We start from the raw sequence: 12608 nt of genomic DNA on the forward strand, positions 1-12608 counted from the left end.
ATTGTTTTAGTCTATAAGAAATACTTTCCACATATCATTAAAAAACAAGTAAGGTTTCCTGAAGGAAAAAAAGTTAAGAACTATGGACTGTTAGGTTTCAAAATGTACGCTAAAGTAGCACAAGGCCAACCTCATTGAAATAATCAGGGAGAGCGCGTGTCATCATGCTTTACGGCATTTACACAGTGCCTATTTGAGAATTTTACTGTTTAAGAATAATTCTGTTACTATCGTATTTTATGGTTATTATGGGAGAAAATAATTCATAAATTAATAATATTTACTATTTATTGGTTTTTCTAACAAGTAAATGGAATTACAGTACATGTTTCATAAGTATAACCCATTTAATATTTACAGAATCGCTAGATGAGAGCTAAAAGAGAAAATAATAATTTATTTCATTCATTAGTTTACCCAGTAATTAGCACTGAGCTTGAATATAGTTGATAATCAATAACTATTTATTAAACAATTGGATGGCCTTTCCTTTGAAGTAGGTCCTTACTGGAAAAGTGTTGACTTGGTCTATTGCTAAAGTTTAAGTATTACTGAATGTACAACTTTGATCAAATCAACCTTCGGCACAATTACCTACATTTCTGCATACTGTAGGGTTTCAGTGAGAGAATGCCTGAGGGATACCTTCACTTTATCATGTGTAAGAAACTGTAGAAGGAGGGAATTCAAGCCTAAAATGTTTATGAACGTTGCTGACAAAAAGTAGTGTCATTAAAAGAAGAGCCTGCAAAAATCTGATTCTGATCCACATAAACTGAAGGCTAGAAAACATAACCATTGAAACTATTTTAGAAAGAGCAGAGCCAGTATTTGCTGCAGCTCTTTTAAGATTATGACATCAGTTAATAAATCATAAAGAAACAAAGAATAAATTAACCTCTAGAAGCCAAAACCACAAGGCGCAGGTCAGACTTACCAGCACGGTCACCACACGGAGGACCACTCCGCGCATGTTATTCTCCAGTTTCTTGTCAGTCAGTGACCCATTCAGCCCTGTGACAGGATTCCAGCACCCAAGCTGAAAGATCAAATAGCTTGGTCACTTTTCTGCCTGAAGAACAATCCCATCACCTATGTATAGACCCTCCAGAGGACTTGGTGATAGATCTTAGAATAACTGATACAGGAAGGGTCCTTTGCAGGTTTTCTTTTTTACTAGCAAATGAGCAATCAAAAATACAATTTCCTGCTTTTAAATGTCATCACATGGCATATGACCGGACCAGACGAGATGTGCTTCAGGAGACATGTTGAAGATATCTGACTTCATGAGAAGTTATAAACACACCAAGAACAGTCTTAGTAATACACTAATTGGAAAAATAATAGCGCATATAATTCTAGCATGTCAGTTCTAATAGATGAATTACTGCACAAGTTAGATTTTTTTACAGTTTCAATGGTTTTAATTACATCTTACACTGCTTTTATTGGGAAAAAAAGAAGATTTTTAATGTGGTTAAAAGAATTACTGCTTTTATTTGAGGAAAAGTCATGTATATTGTTTTGTCAATTTCAAATATTCACAGTACATAAAACGATATAATTTGCCTTTTTTTTTTTTTTGTCAGTGCTATCAATTTACTTGGGCAATTTTGGCAGCAGCCTTTCCCTTAGTCTTGCCATGATTCACTGCTCTTTACTCTTCAAAATACTAGTTTAATTTTACATCTTCATGTAGTTCTTATCTCTTGTAATATCAAAATCTGAGGACTACCAGCTTTAAAATTACTACCTATAAATCACAACAGGATAAAAATGGATGACTCTCAGTTCAGAAATAAGAAGAAAAGAGAGATGTGGTGACTTGAATGAGCAGATAACTGCTCAAGAAGCAAAGCTGCAAAGAGAACGTTGTAATGTATATCTTGGGAAGAAATGTCAGGCCATTAATCCTGATGCCAGATCCATGAGCTTTCACATTTGGATGCTTTAAAAATGTGACCAACCTTTAGTCATATTCAGAGACTGTTTGGATTAACTGAATGGTTTATAGGGGCACATGGTGATTTGTGCTGCTTCCTTGTAAAGACTGTGATTTATTTCCTTGTATTGCATTTTGTTTGTGGTTTCCAAAATCAGCAATACACTGGCAACTATTCCTCACAAATAAATGCTTTAGGTGCTTTCTATTAAAACTCTAGTTTCTCTTTGAGCTCCCCAAAAGGAGTTGAATTAAGAAAACTAAAGTGTATATATAATACAGGGTAGGGCAAAAGTGGATTTACAGTAGTTCGTTTGGGAAATAATACAATCATCTATATATATAAAAGCCTAAGCTACCAAACAATGGGTCGACAGGTCGATATGACATGCACTGACCACCAGGGGACAGACGCTCAACACACAGGATTGGGCTCCCTCCTGTCTGAATCAGGCCTGCGGGGATCGGGCTTGAACCTGCTATCTGACATCCTCGAGGGGTCCCGGATTGCAAGAGGGCACAGGCCAGGCCGAGGGACCCCACCGGTGCATGAATCCGTGCACCAGACCTCTAGTTAATAAATAATAATGCAAGAATAAACTTTGTGTTTTGCATATTCACAACTGTAAACCTACTTTTACCCTACCTGTATATCTTAAGAGAAGGGGATCCTACATATAAACAAAAAGTCAGCATTTTTCTTATTAAAATAATTTGGAAAATGCTGCTGATTTGTTGATTTCAACTGTAAAAGCACATTAAACTCATACAATGATATGTCACTCTTTGTTACACAAAATGTCTAATTATAACAGATCCAATTAGCAAATCCAAATGTGTCGAAAGTCTAATTATCAGAGATATTGTAGTCCTCTTGCCAATGTTAAAAACTTACGAAATTTCTTTTGAGCTTTTGTTCTCTTCTGAGGTCAACCAAATTCTATCCTCAATTATATTCCTTGATATGAACTTTTTCTAATTATGTTTTTAAGATTGTATTTTCCTAGACCAAATAGTATTCATGAAAAATGTGATCTACAATTTTAAGAGAGGAGCTAAATTTCTAATGTGCTATCCATTTTACAATTATAGTAAATGAATAGCTGAATGAATAGCTTTTACTACATCATCTTGTTCAGGGATAAATATGTCTACTAGTAAGCTGCCAAAGTAAATAGAGAAATCCATATTTTTTATCCCTTGGAGGCTTTTTTTAAAGTTCTGTAAATTTATTGTCAGTTTGCCCAAATAAATGACATATATTAGAGCCAAACTTGACCATAGTATTCTGGTGAAATGACTAGTCAAAATATTTACCACTGGAATAAATAAAACTTGCTGAGCAGTTTGTTTCAGCGATGCTCTGGACAAACATTTTAAAATGTATAATTTCAAGCTTCTTAATTCTGTCCTCCCTTCAACATAACTAAATACAGCCAATGGTTTAAAAATTCTAAAATACTCTAGCATTGGGGGGTTTGAACTAACAATAATAAAAACGTAATTGAAGTAGGTAAAGTAGGTAGATATATCTTGTCTTCAGTCCTAGGCAATGACTTTAAACATTATTTGTACCATATATGATGTTTCTTCCCTCTCTTTTTATTTTATTCCCATTGATTCTTCCAGTGGCCATGTCTTGACCAACCATACCCATCCCTTTGGACCTTTGGAGAACTGTTTTCTCTGTTTAATCCTAGAAAGGTGTTCCAAATGATCCACTATTTTCATGACTCTAACTTTCTGGTTGAGCAATTGCTAATGATAGTGTATGTGACCTAAGTCAATCGAAGTCCTTCCTTAAAGTTTTACTTTTAATATGAAGTATGTGCATGGTGGTCAAGTAAATAAATTGATATGAAGTACTTATATCTTTTAATGTTTGGCCAGATTCTCCCACATATATTATAAGACATAATTTTCTCCTCTACTTGATGAAGGTTTTTCACCTTTCTATTTTCTTTTTTTCCCCTTCCTTCCATTCATTTCTTTCTTGTTTTCTTTATTTTTTTTCTATCAAACTCACATGTGTTTTGATTATATCACTTGTAAATTTATTCCTGTTCTTAATAACAACAGTCTGTATTTTAGGGTTGGTGATTCCTTTTACTTAACTCAGTACTTCATATGCACAAATTCTAATACTTAATGTTAGCAGAATGTTAGCTGTGGACAGCAAAATCTAGGATTTTCAGAGACTAAATTTTGAGGAATTGAAAGTTTAAGATACAAATTCTCTGGAAAACTAGAAATAAAATATATCCACTCATCGGATATCAGCAATGGGTATAGCAAAAATGTATTAAGGAAGTAAAGTAATACTTATTTTCTATATAGAATAGAACAATTATTTTTACAGTTTTTGTAATACTTTCTATATGCCAGCCATGGTACTAAAGTCTTCATACAAGATTTAATTTAAGCCTCAAAAAAGTTTATGAGAAGGTACTGTTATCATTATTATAAGCATTGAAACTAAGTACTCAACTGAGGTCACATATCTGCTAAGAGAGAAAACTAGGATTTAAACTAGTGCTTTTTAAAGTTCAGACTCAGTGGTTTTAATTGTGGTGCTGTTTTATAGTTTAAAATTATTTTTGTCAACATGATCTATTTAAGGTAGGTAAAGAAGGTATTATTCCTATTTTATTGTCAAGAAAACAGACTCAGAACTGTTAAATGGCTGGCTCAATATTATAGCTAATGAATTCACATTTTGGTAATACAATTTAAAAGGCAAAATCATCATCATCATTATTTTTATAAAACTTATTATGACATATACACAGTGCATAGAGCTTTGCTGATACTAATTTACTTCTCAGAACCACCCTATGAGAAAGATATCATTACTATTTCACTGAAGGGGCAGCTAGGTATCAAGAGGTTCTGCTCTTTCCACTGGGATATATTTTATGAAGAGGCATTTATTTTTTTTTAAATATATATTTTATTGATTTTTTTACAGAGAGGGAGGGAGAAGGATAGAGAGCTAGAAACATCGACGAGAGAGAAACATCGACCAGCTGCCTCCTGCACACCCCCCACCGGGGATGTGCCCGCAACCAATGTACATGCCCTTGACCGGAATCGAACCCGGGACCCCTCAGTCCGCAGACCGACGCTCTATCCACTGAGCCAAACCGGTTTTGGCTATGAAGAGGCATTTAATAAAATAAGGAAAGTAGTAGAAAAATGAAGTGGACAAGATATTCTGAAAAATGTTTCTGGAAATCTCTCAAATTTGTGTGATCAAATTTGTAAATATAAGCATGGCACATCCTTTATTTACCCTAAGGCCTGATAGTGTTTCTCAAAATGTATACCGAAGGCCAAAGATGAAGTAAACATCAGTAACACACGAACAAATGTTGATTATCCACACCTTTTTGAAAGATTTCTCAAGTTTTAAGATTCTTTAATTTCTGTTCATATCCATTCACCTCCCAGAGGTTCACTTCAAGCTGTTCTGTTTGATTGTAATAACTCTTCCTCCAATGATCGGCAATAAAAATGAGTTCACATAGATCCAAATTGAATTTGTATCTACAATGGGTCGTATTCCTTGCAGCATGGCAAGATTGACAGGCATAGCATTCGATAAAAACTAGAATTTCACTTAGGTTCAAGTGTGAGGCTTATCTAACAACTTCCCTGTTTTCACTGTTTGAAATTTCATTAACTTGGCTTCCCTGGCTATGTGAAGAAGGTCATTTTTGTCTGGTTGTGTTTTTGTTTTTCTTTCTGTCTCTTATTGTTTTAAATAAAGAAGCCAAAGACTAATAAAGAAAATGCACACAAAATCTCCCAACACTATAATTCAGTTGAGCTCTTTCTAAGGAAATAATAATAGAGTGGCCCCTGCAGCGCATGATATTTCCAGAAAGTCATACTGCCGATGGCAAAAGTAGATTCACTATCTTCCAGGGTCTGACAATCCAGAGAAAATTTAGAAGGGATACAACAACTTAAAAAAAAAATTAAATTTCCATTCAATTAAAGTATATTGATTTCCTATAGTATGTTCTGGTTATTGCCTAAAGTCATCTTCAAAGCTTAAAAATGCTTAATGCTTTAATTATCTCCTTCATTGGAGCTTGAGCAATAATAATCTTGTAGCTTTCTGTTAAAATCAATGTAATATCTTGTGTTCAACAAACTGGTTGATGTATTTGCAAGAGAATAGTAGTATGCTCTTAACATTACATGCTATGTCATTAGTAAATGCTCACGTTTTAGATGTTTACTCTTTTTTTCCCTCCAATATTTTCACTTTTCATTTGTCCATGGGCTTTAAAGGATGATGTTTGACTTGCATCCTTATTTTTCAGCCAGTGTTACAATGTCAAAAAGAGCTGAACTGTTCAACTTTAATTTTACGCTCAATAGCCTGTTGGCTTTAATAACAGGAGACAAGAGAGCTCTTAATTGGACGCCAAATAGAATTCCCTACATTTATTAGCTTGTATTCATATGGAACAAACGAAGCCTAGCCATAGCACCAAATCTCCAGCCGCAGGACACAAGTATCCCCTGCCTGAGGGCTATGTGCTCCAAGCGACTACATTTCCTTTATTTGCTTTCTCAGCCTTCAAAGGAAAAGAAGGCACAACAAAGGCATAGGCAATGCAGCTGAAAGCCAACTATTTAGAAATGCACAGCTTTTATTTGGTAGATATTACTTCTGTAATGGATTTTAAGTATAAAAAATACATATGGCAGGTTGACTCCAAAACACAATTTATAGAGTTAAATTGGAATGGTGTCCTCTTGGATATGTATAGGAGTGTAGTGTGCCAGGAATCCCTCTAATAATAATTTTCTGTATGGAATTTCCACCTGCAAAATCAATTCACTTTGTCAGACTTGCTCCCTAGGGGGTGATTATTCCTACAGTTTGGTCATTACCATGAAATAGTGGCTGTTCTTTAGATTATGTGCAATAGCATTAGCACTAGAGTTTTCTTCAGGATAAAATGTCTTTGAAAGTCAGGGAAAAAAAATCTCCTGATTCAACCATTTATATTTCCCTGTACTACTGCTAAAAAACAAACAAACAACCCTTCTGTTGTATGTAATAATGTACAAGATGAACTTAAGTGATTTCCACAAATAAAGAATATAAACAAGAGAAGCTCAAAGGTGTTGTTTCATATATATGAAAATAACTCAAAGTTGTTATGCAGCTATAGTAGCCACTCTCAGTTATCAACTGGTATTTAACTGATTTAATGATATTTTCTTCTGTTTTCTCTTCTTTTATAATTATTCTTGGTGCAAAATTACTATCCTATATAATAAAAGCCCAGTGATCGAATGGCAAAACAACCAGAATGACTGGTCAACTAGTCGCTATGATGCGCACTGACCACCAGGGGGCAGATGCTCAACGCAGGAGCTGCCCCCTGGTGGTCAGTGCGCTACCACAGTGGGAGTGCTGCTCGACTGACTGGGATGAGCAGCTGCTCCCGCTGCGAACCCTGGGTTGACGAGCCGGAACCAGGGCTTCGATCATCACCTCCTCGCCCCAGGTTCCTCCTCCTCACTCCCTGCCACCTCCTCCAGATGCCCGCAGGCCACGCAGCACTGCTGCTGGGCTTGTAGAGCTGACCCCAGAGCCTGGGAGGTGGGTTCATGGCTGCCCCAGAACTGAGGCCTACTCCACTGCCTCTTAGTGCTGTTGTCGCTGGGCCCGGTCCTGACCGGGTCCCTGGAGAGGCGAGTGCTCCAGCTCCATGGAAGATGCTGGACCAGGGAGCAGCCACTCAGAGGGCCGGTCCACAGCAGCTTGGCTGACTGGAATGAGCAGTGCTCCCACAGCAGGCCGATCCCCGCAGGCCACACCCCCGACCAGTGCACAAATCCCGTGCACCAGGCCTCTAGTTACCCTATATTTAGAGGTAATATATTGTAGTGTTTAAGATCAGAAACTACAAAACCAGACTACTTAGTGTGATGCTGCTGGGCAGGCATGTGATGTTGGGCCTCAGTTTTCTCACCTCTCAAATGGGAATAGTAAAAGTGACTTTGTCACAGGGCTGGTGGGAGTGTTAACTGGCTTAATATATGTTTAGACATGTTCTTGGTACATAAAAACTAAAGAGGTGATCATTATTATTCCTACACAATCAGTATTTTGCTCCTTACTCAGCCTTACCACCTGGGAGCCACTAGTTTCAGTGATGGAGTATGCTCAAAGCTATGGGTCTCAAATTTGGCTGCATATTAGAATTACCTGAAAGCTTAAAACACACACACACACATACAAAAAAAACAAACAAACAAAAAAAAAACACAACTCTGATGCCTCAGCCCAATCCCAGAACAATTAAATTAGACTCTTCAGGGGTGTTCCAAGGCATCAGTGGTTATTAAATCTTTCCACATGATTTCAATCTGTAGGCAAGATTGAGAAACACTGCTGTAAAATTCCCTAACACCCAGGGATTGCCATCTTCTAGGATGATTACTTAACCTTACAGACAGTAGACATCGATTTTACTGACTTCCTTTGAAAAATCTAACTAGAGATACTTTCTTAAATAAACAAGCTATTTTTTTAAAATATATATTTTATTGATTTTTTTTTGTACAGAGAGGAAAGGAGAGGGACAGAGAGCTAGAAACATCGATGAGAGAGAAACAACGACCAGCTGCCTCTTGCACACCCCCCACCGGGGATGTGCCCGCAACCAATGTGTATGTCCTTGACCGGAATCGATCCTGGGACCCCTCAGTCCGCAGACCGACGCTCCATCCACTGAGCCAAACCGGTTTCGGCAATAAACAAGCTATTTTATTTTTCTTATCTGTATGTATAAGAGCCTAAGCGACCAAACGACTGGTCACCATGATGCGCACCGACCACCAGGGGGCAGATGCTTAACACAGGAGCTGCCCCCTGGTGGTCAGTGCGCTCCCACAGTGGGGGTGCTGCTCAGTGGAATGACAGGTGCCAGACACAGTGCTCACTGCTGGTGAGCACCGCTGTGGCAGCGCGAGCCTCTCCAGATCGGCACTGACGGGGCACAAACCCACAGCAGGCACAGCAGGGCCGGGATGAGCAGGAGTGGCAGGCAGGATTGGACTGCTGATTTTGGCCCATCCCCACAGGCCATGTGGAGGGACTCCGCTGGTGCATGAATCCGTGCACCACGCCTCTAGTCTTACATATTATAGGAAGCTATAAATTCTGCGAAGGCAGAATGATGGCTACCTTGTCTACTCTTGTACTCCTATCCCTTCTCATAGCATTAGTATATTGGTACATAGTAGCTCCTGATAGATATCTAATCAACAAATGGATGAATTAAAATTCCTACTATCCTCTTTACTCTCTTATTTTTATTTTTATTTTTTGGCTCTCTAGTTCTAGCTGAATGAAAACAAAATATCCCCATCTAAGGCTACTATCATATTGTAATCCTGACAATTTTCGTGACTCTTCAGGGTGATTGCCCAGACTAAACTTCTACTAGCTTTTGTTTTCTTTCTCATCAGAATATTATATTTTCTAGTAATATATGAACATTTAAGGATCACAACCTGATGAAAGTTGCTGAATTTTCTGCTCTTTCATTTGGTTCTACCTCGAGATGCTTTAAAGGCAATCTCCATTTTAAAATCACATTGTAATTCTCCATCTTTTCTCCTATTTTTTCCATTATATAATTAATCACTAAGGTCAGGGTGTCATCTTAATCATCTCTGTGTGTCTCAGTGTTTTGTACAAGTGAAATAATTATTTTTATGAAACTTACAAGGCTAATATAAATATACAATATTTACTGTAAAGCATGTCTATTGCACTTTAGATCTTTGTTCCCAATCTAAAAATATCAAGACAAAAATTTTTCTTATATTCTACTATCTCTTCAACATCTCTGCTTAGATATCTTAAAGACATCTCAAATACCTACAAGATGAAGCTCATAATCTACTCCTTACCATCCATCTATTTCCATTGCTCAGAAACCAGGAAGTTAGTCTTACCACCTCTCACATTTAATGAATTGAAATCTACCAATTTCACCACCTTAAAAAAATACCTTGAATCCATTTAACTCCATCCAAGATGATTCCGAAGTATAGCCAAATTTTAAAAAACCAATGGTTTTAGAAACACAGTTTCCTTGATTAGAAGAAACTTAGACATCATCCTTTAGATTTCAATATGAACATCCATAACATAGGGTAAACTTCCCTGACCACCTGTCCCTACCCCCTAGGCTTGCTCATATCACTCCAATATAGCATCATGTTTTTCTTTTTTATACTAATATCTCACTTAAGTATTTTTAATTTATATTTTATATGATTAATGTTTATTGCACCAATTATCTGTAATTTTCTGTAAGACAAAAATACTGTTTTGTCTTCCCCTTTAATAAATACGTAATTCCTGACACAAAGTGGGGCTCCTTTTTATTGAATATTAAACAAATTTAGGTGATATTTAAGAAGAAACTGAATATATCTTACAGTGATTGTTGATTGTTTTTAAACAATGCCTTAAATGAGATTCTCAATATATATAGCCAAGACACTGTTCTGCCAGCTCATAGCTGAGCTTTTTAACTTTTTCCTAATTTGGAATGTGGATTAGCAACTCTCATTCTTCCTGGGTGCAGAAGGGGTCTAATAATGATCTTCCTGTGACCTTTTCTCCCAGGTTTATGTAATAAAGATCAAGAAATGCTTTATTAAAAGTCTCCAAGAATGAGGAATGATGATATTAGCTAATTCTGTAGAGAATAAGTTGTCGTATTAGAGCTCTAATTTGAACAATTATATAACAACAATAGCAATACTAAAAATAAGAGTAATATACAACCTATGCTAGGTGCTTCTTATATTCTAGGCCTCATTTTAAGACGTGGACCTATACAACTTCACTAGAAAGAAAGCCAAAAAATACCCATAAAATAGCAATTTTTATGGATGAAACATTACTCATCTAGGAGAAAACCCTCTCAAGAAAATAGAATCCTCTTTTTTTTTTCTTTTTAATATATATATATATATTATTGATTTCAGAGAGGAAGGGAGAGGGAGAGGTGGAAGCATCCATGATGAGAGAGAATCATTGATTGCCTGCCTCCTGCACGCCTCCCACTGGGGATTGATTCCTGCAACCTGGGCATGTGCCGGGCCTGGGAAGTGAACTGTGACCTCCTGGCTTAACCACTGAGCCATGCTGGTGAGGCCAGAATCCTCTTTGAGGAGTCCGGCTCCTGGTCCCCAACCAATGAACGGTTTTTTAGGCCTGACATAGTCGATTACAAAGGCTTTACCTGACCGGCCTGTGAAACAAAGTTGCAGTCAAGAACTCAGGCCCCTTTGGCTGGCCACGCTTTTATGTGATATCTGCATGCGGAGCCCAGAGCCTCCATTCAGAGCTACTGGGGCTTTGGGCTGAAGCCTCCCCCAAGAGTTCAGAAGAGGGAGTAACCTTGAGGACACTATTCTCTATCTTAATCCCCAGTAATTTCCCATTCCTATCCCTTCTCTCCTCCCTCCCCACCCTGACCCCTGGTCCATAAAACAGAGAGAACCTTTAGATCAGGGTTCCCTTCAGCAGTGAGACAATCCTCCCCATCTGTGCTCATATAACGGACCCTTGCCTGGTGCCATTCTGCATGTAGGGAGGGGCGAGTGAGGGGATGGAGCACTTGGAGAGCCTGGACCTTTTCTCTAGGCTTGCTTTTCCTATGGCAGTAAGTGAATAACAGCTTCATTGTTACTTTCATTTTGACTTGTCTTAATCGACTACTCCCACACCTGGCAGCTCAGTCCTCCCCAGCTCAGCTCTTGACATCTCTCATTTTATAATGATGGTTCACCTTTATTGAAGACTTCCTAGGAGGTAGGCATGATGCCAAGCTCTGGCTATCACTTACACTTCTTTGCTATAATCCTATCAGAGAGGCACTATAATTATGGTAATTTTAATAGATGAGGAAATAGAGGATTAAAGAGCTTAACTGACCTGTTCTAGGTCACTCAGTTGGCAAGTGAAATAGCCAGGATTTGAAATGAGGCAGTTTAGCCCAGAACCCACTAGGTCATTTTGACCTCAATTAATGGCATACTTTTTCAGAGGAGAATAGAGGAAGAGGCATAGAGAAAGCCCTGATTGGCTTTGAGTTCTTGTTTCCCCAGTTTAGCTCTATTTGTGTTTTAGGGCCCTTTAGAGGTTGAATGTTTCTTATAAAAAAAAACACACAAAAAAACACACCCTTGACAGACCAAGATAGCAGTGTAGGCAAAGGCCGGTACTAGCCGCCTCCCACAACCACATCAAAATTACAACTAAAATACAGAAAAACCATCATCCAGAACTGCCAGAAAGCTGGCTGAATGGAAGTCCTACAACTAGAGAGGTAAAGGAGAAAGCACACTGGGACAGGTAGGAGGTGCGGAGACACGGAATGGGCTGGTCCAGCACCCACATGTGCTGCTCTTTTAATTGGGAGAGAGATTGTCTCTGTGGAGACCGCCAGGAGGAGTGAGGGGTCCCAGCCTTACACCAGACCCCCATCCCAGGGTTTCAGAGCTGGGAAAAGAAGTCCCCATAACTATGGGTTGTAAAAACCAGTGCGGGTTGGGGCTCAGTGACACAGGCTGCTGAAGACCCACCTGAGAAGTAACTGGATTGTATGGC

General features: G+C 38.2%; 1 protein-coding gene across 1 annotated transcript in view; it reads right to left on the minus strand.

Annotated features, from left to right (window-relative positions):
- Positions 1-12608, minus strand: part of GRID2 (glutamate ionotropic receptor delta type subunit 2) — a 1386076-nt gene that overhangs the window by 366685 nt on the left and 1006783 nt on the right. The window contains exon 9 of the mRNA XM_008143549.3: positions 938-1039. Coding sequence (XP_008141771.1) covers positions 938-1039 — 102 coding nt within the window. The remainder of the gene's footprint in view (positions 1-937; positions 1040-12608) is intronic.

The sequence above is a fragment of the Eptesicus fuscus genome, chromosome 2 (genome assembly GCF_027574615.1).
Source record: "Eptesicus fuscus isolate TK198812 chromosome 2, DD_ASM_mEF_20220401, whole genome shotgun sequence".
NCBI lineage: Eukaryota > Metazoa > Chordata > Mammalia > Chiroptera > Vespertilionidae > Eptesicus > Eptesicus fuscus.